The sequence below is a fragment of the Bos taurus genome, chromosome 1 (genome assembly GCF_002263795.3).
Source record: "Bos taurus isolate L1 Dominette 01449 registration number 42190680 breed Hereford chromosome 1, ARS-UCD2.0, whole genome shotgun sequence".
NCBI lineage: Eukaryota > Metazoa > Chordata > Mammalia > Artiodactyla > Bovidae > Bos > Bos taurus.
In genome coordinates, this window is record NC_037328.1 from 134,779,729 (window position 1) to 134,800,729 (window position 21,001).

At 38.4% G+C, this 21,001-nt stretch overlaps 1 protein-coding gene across 16 annotated transcripts in view; it reads right to left on the reverse strand.

Moving 5' to 3' along the window:
* CEP63 (centrosomal protein 63) overlaps positions 1–21,001 on the reverse strand; it is a 73,905-nt gene that overhangs the window by 14,573 nt on the left and 38,331 nt on the right. For 15 of the 16 annotated variants that reach the window (XM_059889174.1, XM_024996353.2, XM_024996346.2 and 12 more), the window contains 3 exons: positions 2,936–3,169; positions 2,544–2,683; positions 662–799 (listed from right to left, as the gene is read on the reverse strand). In XM_059889174.1, the coding sequence (XP_059745157.1) occupies positions 662–799; positions 2,544–2,683; positions 2,936–3,169 (512 nt within the window). The remainder of the gene's footprint in view (positions 1–661; positions 800–2,543; positions 2,684–2,935; positions 3,170–21,001) is intronic. The other variant, XM_024996375.1, reaches the window with a different exon arrangement.

Here is a 21,001-nt window from a genome sequence, read left to right on the forward strand (position 1 = left end):
CAACACACAAGGACGTATCAACAGCATTTCAGAACAGAAGGAAGGAGCACCACATGTCCAGTGAGACCTCCCCAGTGAGGTGGCTGGTAGAGGGGAAAGCCAGTCTAACTGAAGGCCTTCTGCATGGGAGAAATGTGAAAACATACAGAGAGTCAATATAGACACCTCTTGAAGAATTGGGTTTTGAAGAAGAGCAGAGAAGTATGGAAGTAACTTGACAGGGATGTAGAATTAAAGGAGGGTTTTCATCTTTTTCCCAAGATGAGGAATATTAAAACAAATTTTATACCAGGGGAAATGATTTAGCAGAGATTAAGAATTGACAATGTAAAAAAGAAAAGAAAAAACTGTAGAAACTATACAGAAGTGGAATCTTAGAAGCACAGACATGTCATCCATTGATTCATCCACTCTTCACAGATTAAGGGCACAGACAGGTGCAGGCTGACTGGTAGGTCTGGTGGTAAAAAGATTAGGAAGTTCTACTTTACTTGAGATCAAAGTTCTCCTTTAATCTCAGTGAAATCAGAAGTTAGGCCAATTTGTGAAAGCTGGAGGAAAAAACATGTTTTCATTTGTTATATTAGCTTACTTTATCAATACAATGATTGAAATAGTTTCTAACAATTTGAACATTGCTGAAATGCATGTAATTATCTACCTGCCTTCCAGACGCGTCACCTCTGCCTGCAGAAGCTCTTCACTAGTGTGGGTAAAATCCAGTTGGCAGAGCACGTTCTGCAAGTCCCCCTGCCCTTGAGAGGCATACCTCCTTTCTGCCAGAGGTTCCTCCAGTGATCTACGGGAAGATATAGAAGGATTGTTAAAGGCCTGTATCTTTGCAAACAAAAACAACACAGAGGCAGTTCATATTTTCCCAATTCTTTTTAGTAATGAAACTCTTCAGAATTTTTTAGTCTGTTTCCTGGTTTACCAAAAAAGGGAGTTCATCTTTCAGTGTCCTATCTTTTTGCCTTTTCATGGGGTTCTCAAGGCAAGAATACTGAAGTGGTTTGCCATTCCCTTCTCCAGTGGAACACGTTCTGTTAGAACTCTCCATCATGACCCATCCATCTTGGGTGGCCCTACATGGCATGGCTCACAGTCAAGGCTGTGGTCCATGTGATCAGTTTGGTTAGTTTTCTGTGATTGTGGTTTTCAGTCTGTCTGCCCTCTGATGGATAAGGATAAGGAAGCTCCCTGATGCGAGAGACTGACCAAGGGGGAAACTGGGTCTTGGTCTGATGGATGGGGTCATGTTCAGTAAATCTTTAATCCAATTTTCTGTTGATAGGGAGGGGGGGTCGTGTTTCCTCCCTGTTGGAGGAGTTTGACCTGAGGGCAAACTATGGTGGAGGTAATGAAGATAATAGAGACCTCCTTCAAAAGGTTCCATGCACACACTGCCGCAATCAGTGCCTCTGACCCTGCAGCAGCCACCACCAACCCACGCCTCTGCCAGAGACTCCTGGACACTCACAGGCAAGTCTGGCTCAGTCTCTTGTGGGGTCACTGCTCCTTTCTCCTGGGTCCTGGTGCACACAAGGTTTTGTTTGTGCCCTCCAAGAGTCTGTTTCTCTAAGTTCTGGCTGCCCTATGGTGGGGTTAATGGTGACCTCCCCCAGGAGGGCTTATGCCATACCCAGCTCTACTGCACCCAGAGCCCCTGCCTCTGCAGCAAGCCACTGCTGACCCATACCTCTGCAGGAGATACTCAAACACAGTTCTGGCTCAGTCTCTGTGGGATCCCTGGGTCCCAGTGGCACAAGGTTTGTTTGAGCCCTCTGAGCATCTCTGGCCAGTATGGGGTTGATTCTAAACGTGATTGTGCCCCTCCTACCATCTTGCCAGGGCTCCTCCTTTGCCCTTGGACGTGGGCTATCTTTTTGGTGGGAGCCAACATACTTCTGTTGATGGTTGTTCAGCAGCAAGTTGTAATTTTGGAGTTCTCACAGAAGATAAGTACATGTCCTTACCAGCTACTAATCATGATCTATTTTACCAAAGAAGGTAGGCCTCCCAGGAGACAAAAGACTATAATTCCTTTCACGTTTGGAGTTTTAGCAAGGGTACAAATTAACAGGAGACAGAGAAAGAATAGTCGCTAAGTCATGTCTGACTCTTTGTAGCCCCATGGACTGTAGCCTGTGAGGCTCCTCTGTCCATTGGATCATCCTGGCAAGAATAATGGCGTGGGTTGTCATTTCCTCCTCCCGAGGATCTCCCAACCCAGGGGACTGAACCCACGTCTCTTGCACTGGTCGGTGGATTCTTTACCACTGCACCACCTGGGAAACCCATGCAGATTGACAAAAGGGCTTCTAACTTTCTAAACGTCAGAGTTTCTTGTTTAGGGGACCCACACTGAAGGTAGAAAAAAATAACCACACATTATTATCTAATACCCTAAAAATTTAACTCCGAAATTAAAACTAAGAAAACCTATAATATGATCAAGCACAAAATTATGAATATGTAATATTAAAAACCATGCAAATGCCAAACCACCCTGTGGCTAAGACTAATAACATTTAAGATTATACCTTATGGTCTCTACTGTGTGTTGAGTATCAACTGCCTTTAATTTTGCTTGCAGCTTCTCCTTTTGTATTCTTGCATCATGGATAAAATTTTCTTGAGTCTGAAGAGCTGCCTTCAATCCCCTCTTTTCTTCTTGCAGAACCTGTAAAAATACTCAGAAAAAAAGTCAGATGTTATTACAGTTTTTCTATTTCATGAGAAAAGGAAGCCAGGAGTCAAACTGTAAATTATATAACAGATATAGTATTAATAGGCCCAATGTCAATATCTGATCCACTGGCTATAGGGTAGGTAAGAAACTGCAGATTTTGGAACCTGGTTGTAGGTTAGTTTCTCTTAAAACAGACACACACACATTTCCTCAGTTATAGTATATAAAAATTTAAAAATATACCTCTAGCATTTTTTCAGATTCCTTCAATTTTTCTTCTTTCTGCCGCTGCTCTTGCATAATAGTCATATTGGTTCCAACCAAGTCATTGACTCTCATGGTGAGGCGCTCTATTTCCAACTCATTGGCACAGATAGTATCATTGGCCCGCTCCAGCTTACTGCTCAGGTGCTGAATTTCCGACTGGCTGGACAGTTCCACAGACTCTAATTTTTGTTTCCGATTGGCAAGCTGAGCCTAAAAATACACAAATTACCAATTGGTAAAAGTAAAAGAATAATCAATGAACAAGGAAGAATGAAAATGAAACTGAATTTTACCTCCATAAAAACATACAGCAATAGATCATTAAGTAATACATAATTCATTCACCACTCCAGTCAAAAACTGAACAAAAATTTAAGCAGACATTTCTCAAAAGAAGACATACAGATGGCCAATAAACACATGAAAAGATGTTCACATCACTCATTATTAGAGAAATACAAATCAAAACTACAATGAGGTATCACCTCATACCAATCAGAATGGTCATCAGAAAAAGAACTACAAACAATAAATGCTAGAGAGCATGTAGAGAAACTAGAACCCTGCTGCACTGCTGGTGGGAACGTGAACTGGTACTGCCACTACAGTATGGAGATTCACAACAAACTAGGGATAAAACCACCATGTGGTGGTGGTTTAGTCACCAAGTCATGTCTGGCTCTTGTGACCCCGTGGACTGTAGCCCTCCAAGCTCCTTTGTCCATGGGATTTTCCAGACAAGAATATTAGAGTGGGTTGCCATTTTCTTCTACAGGCAATATTCCCAATCCAGGGATTGAACCCACATCCCTTGTGTAGAAAGTGGTCTCCTGAATTGCAGGCATATTCTTTATCACTTACCCACTAGGGAAGCCCCCAAACTACCATATGACCCAGCAATCCTACTACTGGGCATACACCACACCCTGAGAAAGCCACAATTCAAAATGACACATGTACCCCAATGTTCATCACAGCACTATTTACAATAGCTAAGACATGGAAGGAACCTAGATGTCCATCAACAAATGAACGGATAAAGAAGTTGTGGTACAATGGAATATACTCAGTCATAAAAAGGAATAAATCTGAGTCAGTTGTAGTGAGGTAGATGAACCTAGAGCCTCTTATATAGAGTGAAGTAAGTCAGAAAGAAAAAAACAAGTACTGATATATTAACACATATATATGGAATCTAGAAAAGTGGTAGTGATGAACCTAGTAGAGAACAGACTTGACACAGCGGGGGAAGGTGAGAGTGAGATGAACTGAGCAAATACCACTGACATACATAGACCATCACGTGTAAAACAGACAGTCAGTGGAAAGTTGCTGTATAATACAGGGAGCCCAGTCTGGCATTCTAAGACAACTCAGAGGGGTGGAATGTGGCAGGTAGGGAGGCTCAAGAGAGAGTTGATATATATATAATTATGACTGATTCACACTGATGTACTACAGAGACCACCACAACATTGTAAAGCAATTGTTCTCCAATTTTAAAAATACATATACATACATATATATGTGTATATATAATATATTCATGGTAGAAAGAAAAAAAAAAAAAAACTCCATGATAAAAACTAGGAATAGAGAGGAACTTTCTCAACTTGACAAAGACTTTCTACAGAAACCATACAGCTAACATTATACTTAATGTTGGGAAACTTGACACTTTCCCACAAAGATCAGATATAAGGCAACAATCTATCCTTACATCACTCCTTTTCAACATCATAGTGGATGTCCTAGTTAATGCAGTAAGAAAAGGAAATAAAAGGTATACAGATCAGGAAAGAAGTCATAAAACTACCTTTATCCACAGATGATGTGATCATCTATGTAGAAAATCTGAAAGAATCAACCAAAAAAAAAAAAATTCCCTTGAGTTAATAAGCAACTATAGGAAGGTTGCAAGATATAAGGTTAATATATAAAAGTCAACCATTTTCCTATATGCCAAAAGTAAACATGTGGAATTTAAATTAAAAACAAAACATAGGACTTTCCCGGTAGTCCAGTGGTTAAGAATCTGCCCTGTAATGCAGAGGACACGGGTTCAATCCCTGATCAGGCAGCCAAGATCCCACATGCCTTGGAGCAACTAAGCCCATGCACCACAACTACAGAAGTGGATATGATGCTGCAACTAAGATCCATTGCAGCCAAATGAATAAAATAAAAATTAAAAAACAAAAAAACACATCACTATTTATATTAACACCTAAAGAAATTACTTAAGTACAAATCTAATAAAATATGTACAAGATCTATAAGAGAAGAACTACAGATCTCTGATGAACGATGTCAAAGAATAAACGACAGATATTCCATGTTCATGGAAAGGAAGAATCAATACAGTCAAAGTGTCAGTTCTTCCCAATATTATCTATGAATTCAATACAATCCCAATCAAAATATCAGCAAGTTATCAGCATTTTGTGAATATCAACAAAACTGATTCTAAAGTTTACAGGGAGAGGCAAAGAGTCAGAATAGCTAATACAATATCAAAAGAGAAGAACAAAGTTGGCTGACTGATGTTACCTAACTTCAAGATTTACTATAAAGCTATAGTCATCAACAGTGTAGTATCAGCAAGAGAACAGACAAATAGATTAAGGGAACAGAATACAGAGCCCAGAAATTGACCCTTATAAATATAGTCAACTGATCTTCGATAAAAGAGCAAAGGTAATAAGATGGAGCAAAGATAGTCTTTTCAACAAATGGTGCTGGAATAACTGGATATCCATATGCAAGAAAAAAAAATGACATGTCTGACAAAGGTTTTATGCTCTCCACAAAAATTAATTAAAATGGATCATAGACCTAAATGTAAAATGCAAAACTTACAAAACTCTTGAAAGATAATATAGGAGAAAACGTAGCTAACTTTGGGTACAGTGGTATCTTTGTAAATACAACACCAAAGACATGATCCCTGAAAGAAATAACTGATAAGCTGAAATTCATTAAAATTTAAAACTTTTGCTCTGTAAAAGACAATGTCAAGAGAATGAGAAGACAAGCCACTTTAGCAACTGTCTCATGGACCTGTAGTACACAATTCCTGTACATTTGGATGATTTTTTAGGCTTTGTATCCCAGCTATACTGTTTTTTTTTTTTTTTTTACACTGGTTTTTAGCTCCCAACTTTCTAGTTTTTCACAAGTTTAATTCCAGCATCCTGAAAGGTACTTCATCTTCACACTGAAGACAGACATAAAATATTTGTGTAAGTAAAACTTCCTGTATTCTAAGTATTTTTAAAAGGTAAAGCACACAATTTTATTTTAGAAATTTAAGTCTCTGGGAAATCTATCTGCTGTGTAAAGATTTTTATTGTATACAGTACAGGGCCAAAATCCTACTATGGTCACATAAAGTAGATGCTCAATGATGCCCATAAGCCAGAGAGAGGGTGGGAGGAGAAAGGCAAAGAGGCAGAAAAACAGTGTTTATATAAATTACAGACCAAGATTCCAGCATAAAGAATCAAAAACTTTTTACCAGATTCCTACAATAGTGTGAAAAAAGAACATCAAGCAGGTTTAGATGCCAGGATGCAACTGCCTCCAAACTTTTAAAATACCACATAAACTACCCACCTCAACAAGGGGAAACCTTACATAGAATTCTGCACAGAATAAAACACTGAAGATACTGGATGATGGTGGTAAGAGAAAGAGCCCAGCTTACTGAACCTCCCAACCCTATTTTAAATTGCACAGTAGCCCTGGGGCTTGGCAGAACACAGCTAGAAAACCACTGCTCAACTGGATGCTCAGGATGAAAGACAATACGTGATTGCAAAACATTAGCATTGTTTAACACTGTAATAGCTATTTAACATTCAGTTCAAATCCGTGATCTTAAAGTAAACTGGTGTTGAAATTAATAGTTTAACTAAGCTATAGTTTAACCAGCGAGTCTAGATTTGATACATAAAAACTAACCAATATCTTAGTTCTATAGCATCAAAAATACAGCCTTTTTCCCCCTTTTTTTTACACTGAAGTACAGATGACATACAGTATGTTAGTTTCAGGTGTAAAACATAGTGATTTGACACATATACATTATTACTGATCACCATGATAAGTCTAATAGCCATCTGTCACTGTACAAAGCTATTACAATATTATAAACTATATTTCCTATGCTGCACATCACATCCCATGACTTAATTATTTTATAACTGGAAATTTAAATTAATTTCCTTCACCTATTTTGCCCAACTCCCCTCATCCTCTCCTCCGTGACAACTGCCAGTTTGTTCTCTGGATCTATGAGTCTGTTTCTGTTTTGTTTCATCCCTTAGATTCCACATGTAAGTGAAGTCATATGGAATTTGTTTTTCTCTGTCTTATTTCACTTAGCATAATATCCTATAGGGACATCCAGATTGCTGCAAATGGTAAAATTTCATTCTTTTTTATGATTCATATACCACATTTTCTTTATCCATTCATCTATCAATGGGCACTTGGGTTGCCTCGTATCTTTGTTACTGTGAATAATGATGCAAAGAACATAGGGGTACACATATCCTTTTGAATGTCTTTTTTTTTTTTTGGAAAAATGGACAGAATTGTAATTTGTTAGATCATATGATAGTTCTTTTTTTAATTTTTAAGGAATCTCTATGCTGTGCTTCCAATTTATATTCCCACCAACATTGCATGGGGGCTTCCCAGATGGTACAAAGATAAAGAATCCGTCTGGCCAATGCAGGAGACGCAAGAGACTTGGGTTCAATTCCTGGGTCAGGAAAATCTCCCAGAGTAGGAAATGGCAACCCACTCCAGTATTGTTGCCTGGAAAATTCCACGGACAGAGGAGCCTGGTGGGCTACAGTCCATGGGGTTGCAGGAGCTGGACATGACCGAGTACATACACACAACAGTGCAGGAGGGCTCCCCTCTCTTCATCATCTTCAACACTTACTTGTTACCTTTGGGTAATAGCCATTCTGACAGGGGTGAGACAGTATCTCACTGTGGTTTTGAATTGCATTTTCCTGATGATTAGTGATGCTGAATATCTTTTCTCAAGTCTGTATGTCTCCTTTGGAAAAATGTCTATTCAAGTCCTCTGCCAATTTTTAAAAATCAGATTGTTTTTTGACCTTGACCTCTTTAAGTTCTTTGTATATTTTAGATATTAAACTCCTTACAAAATAAATCATTTGCAAATATGTCCTCCAATTCAATTTTCTTGGACAACAAAATCATTGCAGATGATGACTGCAGCCATGAAATTAAAAGATGCTTACTCCTTGGAAGAAAAGCTATGACAAACGTAGACAGCATATTAAAAAGCAGACACATTATTTTGCTGACAAAGGTTCGTCTAGTCAAAGCTATGGTTTTTCCAGTAGTCATGTATGGATGTGAGAGCTGGACCATAAAGAAAGCTGAGCGCCAAAGAAATGATGTTTTTGAACTGTGGTGTTGGAGAAGACTCGAGAGTCCCTTGGACTGCAAGGAAATCAAACCAGTTAATAATAAAGGAAATCAATCATGAATATTCACTGGAAGGACTGATGGTGAAGCTGAAACTCCAATACTTCGGCCACCTGATGCAAAGAACTGACTCTTCTTCTGACACTGGGAAAGATTGAAGGCAGGAGGAGAAATGGACGACAGAACACGAGATGGTTGGATGGCATCACCAACTCAATGGACATGAGTCTGAGCAAGCTCCAGAAGCTGGTGATGGACAGGGAAGCCTGGTGTGCTGCAGTCCATGGGGTCGCAGAGTTGGACACGACTGAGCAACTGAACGTAACTGATTCAGCAGTATACCTTTTCATTTTGTTGATAGTGCCTCTGCCATCAGTTCCTGTGCAAGGCTTTTTAGTTTGATATAGTTCCACTTGTTTATTTTTGCTTTTGTTTTCCTTGCCTGAAGACACAGATCTAAATATATATATATACATATATATATATATATGTATATATTGCTAAGAACAACGCCAAAGAACATATTATCTATGTTTTCTTCTAGGAGTTTTATGCTTTCAGCTTTCACATTTACGTGTCATCTATTTTCAGTTTATTTTTATACAAGGTATAAAAACCTGTCGTTTCATTCTTTTTTCCCAGCACCATTTTTTGAAGAGACTGTCTTCTCCCCCATTGTATATTCTTGGCTTCCTTGTCATAAATTAGTTCAGTTCAGTTCAGCCACTCACTCATGTCCAACTCTTTGCAACCCCATGGACTGCAGTACACCAGGCTTCCCTGTCTATCACCAACTCTCGGAGCTTGCTCAAACTCATGTCCATTGAGTTAGTGATGCATCCAACCATCTTATCCTCTATCGTCCCCTTCTCTTCCTGCCGTCAATCTCTCCTAGCATCAGGGTCTTTTTAATGAGTCAGTTCTTTGCGTCAGGTGGCCAAAGTATTGGAGCTTCAGCTTCAGCATCAGTCCTTCCAATGAATATTCAGGACTGATTTCCTTTAGGATGGACTGGTTGGATCTCCTTGCAGCTCAAGGGACTCTCAAAGAGTCTTCTCCAACACCACAGTTCAAAAGCATCAATTCTTCGGTGCTCAGCTTTATCATCCATACATAACTACTGGAAAAACCATAGCTCTGACTAAACTGACCTTTGTCAGCAAAGTAATGTCTCTGCTTTTTAATATGCTGTCTAGGTTGGTCATAGCTTTTCTTCCAAGGAGCAAGCATCTTTTAATTTCATTGCTGCAGTTACCATCTGCAGTGATTTTAGAGCCCAAGAAAATGAAGTCTGTCAGTGTTTCCATTGTTTCCCCATCTATTTCCCATGAAGTGATGGGACCAGATGCCATGATCTTAGATTTCTGAATGTTGAGTTTTAAGGCAACTTTTTCACTCTCCTCTTTCACTTTCATTAAGAGGCTCTTTAGTTCCTCTTCACTTTCTGACATAAGGGTGGGGTCATCTGCATATCTGAGGTTATTAATATTCCTCCTGGCAATCTTGATTCTAGCTTGTGCTTCATCAAGCCCATCATTTTGCATGATGTACTTTGCATCTAAGTTAAATAAACAGGGTGACAAGATACAGCCCTGATGTACTCCTTTCCCAATTTATATGGTTATAAGTTAATGACCCTATAAATTAATGACAATATAAATGTAAATTTATTTCTGGGCTATTTGGTCCATTGATCTGTGTCTGTTTTTATGCCAGCACCTTATACTTTTGATTACTATAGATTTGTACAATAGTTTGAAATCAGGGAATATGATAATTACAACTTTCTTCTTCTTTCTTAAGATCGCTTTAGCTCTTTGGGGTTTGGTTTTGTGTGTGTGTGATTCTATACAAACTTTAGACTTATCTGTTCCAGTTCTGTGCAAAATATCATTGGAATTTTGATAGGGACTTCACTGAATGTATAAACTGCTTTAGGCAGTATGGACATTTTATCAGTATTAATTCTTCTAATCCATGAGCATGGTATATCTTTCAATTTATTTGTGTCATCTCCATCTGCAATTTCTCTCAAAGTCTTAGTTTTCAAAGTACAGGTGTTTCACATTTTTTTGGTATTTTAAACTTTTAAACTTTTTGATGCAGTTGTAAATGGGCCTGAAATCTTAATTTCTCTGATAGTACATGATTAGTGTACAAAAAAGCAACAAATTTCTGTATATTGATTTTTTTAGACATCAACTTTACTGAATTCATTAGCAGCCATTTCTGTTTTTATTATTGTGGAGGCTTTAGGGTTTTCTGTATGTAGTAACATATCACCTGCAAACAGTTTTACTTCTTCCTCTGCAGTCTGGGTGCCTTTTATCTTTTTCTTGCCTGATTGCAATGGTTAGGATTCCTAATACTATGGTGAATAAAACTGGTGAGGATGGGCATCCTTGGGTGTTTCCTAATCTTAGTAGAAAAGCTTTCAGCCTTTCACAGTGGAATATTATTCTAGCCATGGGTTTCTCATACATTGTTGTTGTTCAGTTGCTAAGTCATGTCCTGCTCTTTGCAACCCCATGAACTGCAGCATGCCAAGTTTCTCTGTCCATTACTATATCCCCGAGTTTCTTCAAACCCATGTCCGTTGAGTCAGTGATGCCATCCAACCATCTCATCCTCTGTCACCCCCTTCTCCTGTTGCCCTCAATTTTCTCCAGCATCAGCGTCTTTTACAATGAGTTAGCTCTTTGCATCAGGTGGCCAAAATATTGAACCTCTGTCAGCAAAATGATGTGTGTGCTTCTTTATATGCTGTCTAGGTTTGTCATAGCTTTTCTTCCAAGGAGCATCTTTTAATTTCATGGCTGCAGTCACCATCTTCAGTGATTTTTGGGGCCCAAGAAAACAAAATGTCACTGCTTTCACTTTTTCCCCTTCTATTTGCCCTGAAGTGATGGGACTGGATGCCATGATCTTAATTTTTTGAATGCTGAGTTTTAAGTCAGATTTTTCACTCTCCTCTTCCACCTTCGTCATAAGGATTTTTAGTTCCTCTTCACTTTCTGCCATTAGATGGTGTCATCTGCATATCTGAGGTTGCTTATGTTTCTCCTGGCAATCTTGATTCCAGCTTGTGATTCATCCAGCCTGGCACTTCACATGATGTACTCTGCATGTAAGTTAAATAAGCAGGTGACAATATACAGCCTTGACGTACTTTCTCCCCCAATTTTGAACCAGCCCATTGTTTCATGTCAGGTTCTGTTGCTTCTTGACCTGCATACTGGTTTCTCAGGAGGCAAGTAAGGTGGTCTAGTATGCTCATCTCTTTAAGAATCTTCCACAGTTTGTTGTTATCCATGCCACCAAAGACTTCAGTGTAGTCAATGAAGCAGAAGCAGATGTTTGGGGGAATTCCCTTGCTTTCTCTGCAATCCAACGGATGTTGGCAATTGGATCTCTAGTTCCATTGCCTTTTCTAAACCCAGCTTGTACATCTGGAAGTTCTCGGCTCGTGTACTATTGAAGCCTATCTTGAAGGATTTTGAGCATTATCTTGCTAACATGTGAAATGAGCACAAGTGTGTGTAGTCTGAACATTCTTTGGCCTTGTCCTTCTTTCGGATTGGAATGAAAACCGACCTCTTTCAGTCCTGTGGCCACTGCTGAGTTTTCCAAATTTGCTGGCATATTGAGTGCAGCACTTTAACAGCATCATCTTTAAGGACTGTGAAGAGCTGAGCTAGAAGAATTCCATCACCTCCACTAGTTTTGTTCATAGTGATGCTTCCTAAGGCCCACTTGACTTCACACTCCAGGATGTCTGGCTCTAGAGAGTGATACACCATCATAGTTATCCAGGTCATTAAGACCTTTTTGTACAGTTCTTGTGTATTCTTGCCACCTCTTCTTAATCTCTTCTGTTTCTGTTAGGTCCACACCATTTCTGCCCTTTGTTGTGTCCACCTTTGCAGGAAATGTTCCCTTGGTGTCTCTAAATTTCTTAAAGAGACCACTAGTCTTTACCATTCTATTATTTTCCTCTATTTATTTGCATTGTTCACTTAAGAAGGCTTTCTTTTCTCTCCTTGCTATTCTTCGAACTCTGTATTCAGTTGGGTTTACCTTTTCCTTTCTCCTTTGCCTTTTGCGTCTCTTCTTTTCTCAGCTATCACAACGGCCTCCTCAGAGAACCATTTTGCCTTACTGCATTTCTTTTTCTTTGGGATGGTTTTGGTCCTGTACAATGCTATGAACCTTCATCCATAGTTCTTCAGGCATTATCTCTGTCTCTTCATCTTCAGGCACACTGTCTCTGTCTCTCTTAGGCATTCTGGTGTGTGTTGTGTGTGTGTGTGTGTGTGTATGCCACATCTTTTTTTAATTTTTAAATTTATATTTTTAACTGAAGGATAATTGCTTTATAGAATTTTGTTGGTTTCTGCCAAACATCAACAAGACTCAACCACAGATATACGTATGTCCCCTCCCTCTTTAATCTCCCTCCCATCTCCCTCCCCATCTCAACCCTCTAGGTTGATACAGAACTCCTGTATGGGTTCCCTGAGACATACAGCAAATTCCCATTGGCTCTCTATTTTACATATGATAATATAAGTTTCCATGTTACTCTCTCCATACATCTCACCCTCTCCTCCCCCTCCTCCTCTCTTCCCCTCTCCCCGTGTCCAAAAATCTGTTGTCTGTTTCTCTGCTGTTGCCCTGCAAATAAAATCTTTGGTACCATCTTTCTAGATTCCGTATATATGCATTAGTATAGGATATTTATCTTTCTCTTTCTGAGTTATTTCGTTCTGTATAATAGGCTCTACGGTCATCCACCTCATTAGAACTGATTCAAATGTGTTCCTTTTATGGCTGAGTAATATTCCATTGTATATATGTACCACAACTTTTATTCATTCATCTGTTGATGGACATCTAGTTTGCTTCCACATTCTAGCTATTGTAAATAATGCTGCAATGAACATTGGGGTACACTGTCTTTTTCAATTTTGGTTTCTTCAGGGTATGTGCCTAGGAGTGGGATTGCTGGGTCATATGGTGGTTTTATTTCTAGTTTTTTAAGGAATCTCCATACTGTCTTCCATAGTGGCTGTATCAATTTACATTCACACCAACAGAGCAAGAGGGTTCCCTTTTCTCCACACCCTCTCCAGCATTTATTATTTGTAGACTTTTTGATGATGGCCATTCTGACCAGTGTGAGGTGATATCTCATTGTAGTTTTGATTTGCATTTCTCTAATAACGAGCGATGCTGAGCATCTTTTAATGTGTTTGTTAGCCATCTGTATGTCTTATCTGGAGAAATATCTGTTTAGGTCTTTTTCCCACTTTTGTTGTTTTTCTGTTATTGAGTTGTATAAACTGCTTGTATATTTTGGAAATTAATCCTTTGTCAGTTGTTTCATTTACTATTATTTTCTCCCATGCTGAAGGTTGTCTTTTCACCTTGCTTATAGTTTCCTTTATATATATATATGTCACATCTTCTTTATTCATCCATCTGCCAACGGACATTTACGTTGCTTCCATGTCTTGGCTATTATAATCAGTGCTGTTTATAATCAGTGTGTTTGGGTGGGGGGCATGTATCTTTTAGAATTACAGCTATCTGTTGATATATGCCCAGGAATAGGATAAAGCTGAGTCATATGGTAACTCTCTTTTTAGTTTTTAAAGAAACCTCCATACTACTTTCCATAGCAGCTACACAATTCATTTTGTTTATAGTTTCCTTAAAAGCATCTAAGTTTGATTAAGTCCCATTTGATTTTTTAAAAATTTTATTACTTTGGGAGGCTGACCTAAGAAAACATTGCTACAATTTCTGTCACACCATGTTTTGCCTATGTTCTCCTCTAGGAGTTTTGTGCTGTTTAGTATTTTTATTACCTCCTTTTTGAACTCAGGATGTGGTAGACTGGAGAGATCTGTTTCATTGTTTATTCTTTCAGGAGACTTCTCTTGTTCTTTTAATTAGGAGTGGTTCCTCTGCTTCTTTATACTTACATTTCTAACTCTAAATTTAGGAGAAACAGTTACCTACTTGTGGCTGTTTTTGTGTAGGAGCATCTGTGTGTGGCCTGCATGTGTCTAATATTTTTGGTGCAAGGGCTTTTAGTATAGAAGCCTCCCATGTCTTTCCTCAGTTTGCTGGCTGTTATCCCCTTGATACAGGGCGTGAATGGCGTTGTGTAACCAGAGCCTGCACTGCATGTTGAGCAGGACCTCCTCTTTGCTCTGTGGCTGTCAAAGCTCTGTCAGGAGCAGGATCTGCTCCCCAGTTGTTGGAGCAGATGCCCCTAGATCTGTTTATGAGCTACAATGTGGGGTAGGTGTAACTGGTGCGCTTCCACTGGGAGAGGAGTCACTGATTACTCTTCTGCAGGAGCTATCCACCAGAAAGTACACTCTTCGGTGTCAGCTTTTACCCAATGTGCATGCTCACAAAGTACACTGCTGTTACATTGCTGCTGGCACTGCTTTCAGCTGTGAAAATGTAGGAACTGGGTGTCCCTCAGGTTCTGTGCTCACAAAGTCATCAACAGAGATCCACTGGCACAGATCTACTTATGTCAGGCACTGGGACCCACCATAGTCATGATTAGTTGCACACCTGTACCCACTATGGGAGATACAGTATCATCCTGGCCCTGGCTCCACATGTCCCTGCCCACAATGCCCACAGCTACTACCTCCAGACCCACCTCAACCATAGGAGTACCAGTAATCTGCTCAGATGTCCCACCACCACTGAGCTTACAAAGGCACTCCAGGTGTAAATCTGCTGAAGTTGCAAAGCCACCAGATAAAGTTCAGATTTCAGCCCTGCTTCCAAAGTCATGTGGCCCCTGGGGATCTGCTCAGATTTCAGCTCTGCTTCTGTGTTGGACAACCCTTCTGTGTTTGCATGCTCCCAAAGCTCATGGAGGCAGAGCCATACCCACTGCAAGCATGCCAAAAATGAGGCTCCTATAGTGAGGCCCCACTTCCTCCTCTGCATGCTTGTTAACCATGCAGCTTCTATGTGGACCTCAGCTCTGTCCTGCATACACTCCCAGTTCTGGCCCACACTCCCAACTCCTTCAGGGTGTCTCCATGCAGCCAACTCCAGTCCTATGGTTTGACCTCTGAAGCCTGAGTTTTAGCACCCAGCCCCTGCATGCACCATCAGATACGTATCACAGGCTGGGGAGTGCAGTGAGGTGGCCCAGATCATCTGTGTTTTTGGTCTCTGTTCTGCCTGCCGCAAAGTATCTTCTCCCCTCCCTCTGAGCCTTTGAAGCTCCCTTTCTGTCCTGCCTGATCTCCTAGCTGATGAATGGGAGTTCCCAGGATGAGGGAATCTTTCCCCTTTCACAGCTCCCTCCCAGGGGCACTTCAGATACTTCCCCCTCATTTTTTCCACGCTACTCAAGTACATGGTGATCATTCTTGCAACTGTGGTTGTATGAGATCCTCTGTCACCATTCAGTAGGTATTCTATGAGAACTGTTTCACACGTAAATGTATTTGTGATGTATTTATGGGAGTAGGTGAGCTCCATATCCTTCTATTTCTGCCATCTTGATCTCTCCATCTTAATTATTTTAGATATAATTTTACTACTTTTATTTTTTAACTTTTATACTAGTTTTATAGGTGGATGATCTACTACCTTTACTATATGTTTGCCTTTACCAGTAAGTTTTTTTTTCTTTCATAATTTTCTTGTTTCTAGAAATTGGCTTTTCTTTTCCATTTATAGGAGTTCCTTTATTAATGTGACTTCCAGAAAATTTTACACATAGGTGGTTCATATTATATTTCTATTGGACAGAGCTACACTAGAATATCTCAGGACTACCTCTTCCAATATGAAAAGTCAGAAAGATAAATATAAACATTTACAAAATGATTACTTCTCTTAAATATCTAGTATTAGAGGTATCTTAAAGCCAATTATTTTTAAGCCTTTTTTCCCCCACTAGCCACTGTCACTAATTTTTTTTGAAAACCAGAGCTTTCTCTTATTAATAACAGCATTTTAACTATTCTGGTGGAGCATGTGTGTGCATTATTTGCTCAGTCATGTCTGATTCTTTGCAACCCACCAGGCTCTTTTAGTCATGGAATTCTCCAGGCAAGAACACTGGAATGGGTAGCCATTCCCGTCTCCAGGGGAATCTTCTCGACCCAGAGATCAAATATGGGTCCCCTGCATTGTAGGCAGATTCTTTACCATTCTAGTAGAGTGGGTGGAATTATTTCAACAATACAAATCACAACAGAGGTGGTTAAAAGTAAAGAAATAATTAAGAAAGTAATTTATGTCATGGAGATAAAAATAAAAGCCAAGGGTGGGCAGCTAATGTGTGAGAATAGGGACAAGGCTGGGGACTGGGGACTAAGTTCAAATCATCCTTTGGCTTTGTGGTATATAATCCTGGGCTTCAAGAAAATAACTTTTCCATATAGTGAGATTACTGAGAAGAATATGATACAAAGCAACAAGTGTTCTTTTTTTAATTTTCCAAAGAACCCCAAAATGAAGTTATGCCACTGTATGCATCAATTTTTACCACACTCTCCATTAGAGTAAACTCCAAATATGTCAGTGCAGACAACAGCTCTGCAGCATTTACACTAAAGAAACATCTTGAAAGACAGCCCATCAGTGGTATAGCTCCCAGTAAGACCTTATCACTACTGTGTCTCTGTCATCGTAAACTTTTAAACAGTAAACCTGAGCCAATTCAATTAAGTATATGATAATTCTACCAAGACAGTAGATTAACATTTGTGTTAGGATCATCTTTTTTTCATAAGGAAAATGGTGCCTTTAAAAATATAATATATATTCATACAAATTGTGAAATTATTTGTTCTAGCTCTGTGAAGAATACTGTTGGTAGCTTGATAGGGATTGCATTGAATCTATAAATTGCTTTGGGTAGTATACTCATTTTCACTATATTGATTCTTCCAATCCATGAACATGGTATATTTCTCCATCTATTAGTGTCCTCTTTGATTTCTTTCACCAGTGTTTTATAGTTTTCTATATATAGGTCTTTAGTTTCTTTAGGTAGATATATTCCTAAGTATTTTATTCTTTCCGTTGCAATGGTGAATGGAATTGTTTCCTTAATTTCTCTTTCTGTTTTCTCATTATTAGTGTATAGGAATGCAAGGGATTTCTGTGTGTTGATTTTATATCCTGCAACTTTACTATAGTCATTGATTAGTTCTAGTAATTTTCTGGTGGAGTCTTTAGGGTTTTCTATGTAGAGGATCATGTCATCTGCAAATAGTGAGACCTTTACTTCTTCTTTTCCAATTTGGATTCCTTTTATTTCTTTTTTGTATGGAAATACAAAAAACCTCGAATAGCCAAAGCGATCCTGAGAAAGAAGAATGGAACTGGAGGAATCAACCTACCTGACTTCTGCCTCTACTACAAAGCCACAGTTATCAAGACAGTATGGTACTGGCACAAAGACAGAAATATAGATCAATGGAACAAAATAGAAAGCCCAGAGATAAATCCACGCACATATGGACACCTTATCTTTGACAAAGGAGGCAAGAATATACAATGGATTAAAGACAATCTCTTTAACAAGTGGTGCTGGGAAATCTGGTCAACCACTTGTAAAAGAATGAAACTAGAACACTTTCTAACACCACACACAAAAATAAACTCAAAATGGGTTAAAGATCTAAACGTAAGACCAGAAACTATAAAACTCCTAGAGGAGAACATAGGCAAAACACTCTCTGACATACATCACAGCAGGATCCTCTATGACCCACCTCCCAGAATATTGGAAATAAAAGCAAAAATAAACAAATGGGACCTAAGTAACCTTAAAAGCTTCTGCACATCAAAGGAAACTATTAGCAAGGTGAAAAGACAGCCTTCAGAATGGGAGAAAATAATAGCAAATGAAGCAACTGACAAACAACTAATCTCAAAAATATACAAGCAACTCCTACAGCTCAACTCCAGAAAAATAAATGACCCAATCAAAAAATGGGCCAAAGAACTAAATAGACATTTCTCCAAAGAAGACACACAGATGGCTAACAAACACATGAAAAGATGCTCAACATCACTCATTATCAGAGAAATGCAAATCAAAACCACTATGAGGTACCATTTCACACCAGTCAGAATGGCTGCAATCCAAAAGTCTACAAATAATAAATGCTGGAGAGGGTGTGGAGAAAAGGGAACCCTCTTACACTGTTGGTGGGAATGCAAACTAGTACAGCCACTATGGAGAACAGTGTAGAGATTCCTTAAAAAACTGGAAATAGAACTGCCTTATGATCCAGCAATCCCACTGCTGGGCATACACACTGAGGAAACCAGAAGGGAAAGAGACACGTGTACCCCAATGTTCATTGCAGCACTGTTTATAATAGCCAGGACATGGAAGCAACCTAGATGTCCATCAGCAGATGAATGGATAAGAAAGCTTTGGTACATATACACAATGGAGTATTACTCAGCCATTAAAAAGAATACATTTGAATCAGTTCTAATGAGGTGGATGAAACTGGAGCCTATTATACAGAGTGAAGTAAGCCAGAAGGAAAAACACCAATACAGTATACTAACGCATATATATGGAATTTAGAAAGATGATAACAATAATCCTGTGTACAAGACAGCAAAAGAGACATTGATGTATAGAACAGTCTTACGGACTCTGTGGGAGAGGGAGAGGGTGGGAAGATTTGGGAGAATGGCATTGAAACATGTAAAATATCATGTATGAAACGAGATGCCAGTCCAGGTTCGATGCACGATACTGGATGCTTGAGGCTAGTGCACTGGGACGACCCAGAGGGATGGTATGGGGAGGGAGGAGGGAGGAGGGTTCAGGATGGGGAACACATGTATACCTGTGGTGGATTCATTTTGATATTTGGCAAAACTAATACAATTATGTAAAGTTTAAAAATAAAATTTAAAAAATATATATATTCAAATCTGAACAATATCACACAGCCCATCTAAATACTTCAAAAGGAAAACATATACAATGCAGGCTTTACTTTTCTCACATACAATGTATAAGCTAAATATTCTATATTCTGAGCTGGCTTAAAATTTTAATTTTTTTCAAATGGTCTTAATGTTCTCTAAGACTTCCCTGAATGTTTCCTTTTCGCTCACTGTATTATTTGGACAGGAGGGAAAGTAGCAAGTGATTATTTGCCCTCTAAACAGAAATGACCTTATGTTTTAGTGATTATTCTGATGTTTTCCTATGCTTATACAACCATCACTCTGTCTTTGCACCTAATAAAGTACTTACAACTGTTTAACAACTGTACTTTAAAATTTAATATATTTTAATATTTGACAGAACAAACATCACCCTCATAAAAAATGTTGCCTGATACCATTCATTTATCCTTCCACATGAATTTCAGAATCATTCTGCAAAGTTTTCAAAACGTAACAGACAACAAATTATGTGGATAACCATTTGGAAAAAAATATAGATCTCTATCAAATTCCTTGTACCAAAAGAATTTTCATATCAAATTTATTAATAAGAAGTTATAAAGCATTAGAAGAAATTTTGGCTTATGTAAGTCTTTATGGTATGACAGCAAAGATAAAAACCTTAAAGAAAAATTAACAGACTTAAGCCATTCTAAAAATTGTCTGTAAAACAACTGTATTTTCATAAAAATTACTAGGCAAAATTAAGGTAAACTGGGAAAACACACACAATTGCAACAAAACAGCAAAGAGTTAATCTATTCAATGTATATATTAAGAGCTCTTTCATAGTATAATATAAATATTCTTTAAAAATAAGGGACAGAAATAATTTACAGAAGAATGGAAAGTCATAAGTAGATAAAAAATGCTCAGCCTCATTCATAATTAAAGATGCAAATTAAATAATCAGATACCATTTTTTCCCACCTATCAGATTGGCAAAGACAAGCCTAAAAGTAGGGGAAATTAAAAGAAATATTTAAATAAATAATAGTGCTCAATAATGAGAAAGTGTGAGGAAACATACATTCTCAAACACCGCTGGTGAAAGTGTGCATCAGTACATCTTTGAAGAGTACTTTGACAATATGCATTAGAATCTTTAAGAATGTATGACTACTTTGATGCAGTAATCTTATTTCTAGGGCCATTTCCTAAGAAAATAAATGGACATAAACACCTAAATATTTAAATAAGGATGTTCACCCAAGCTCTACTTAAGAGTGAAAAAAATAAAAACCTAAAAATTCTACAATAAAATATTGGTTATATGAATTAAGGCATTTAATGGTAAACTAAGCTTCTATACAATGATTATGACTCATATTTGCTGACATGTCTTATTTAAAGAGGAAAATTTTTAACTGGTGAAAATTAAATAAAATATTGTAAAATGCTTAGCATACTGCCTGTCACACTGTAAGCAAATAATTTGCACTTTTACATAATGTTTCATGGAAAATTTCAAATGTATATAAATATGGAAAAAATAAGATGATGAACCCTTAAACATTCATCACCTAGCTTCAACAATTATCAACTTTTTGCTATTTTCAGTAATTTTTTAAGTTCACAACTATTCCTCCA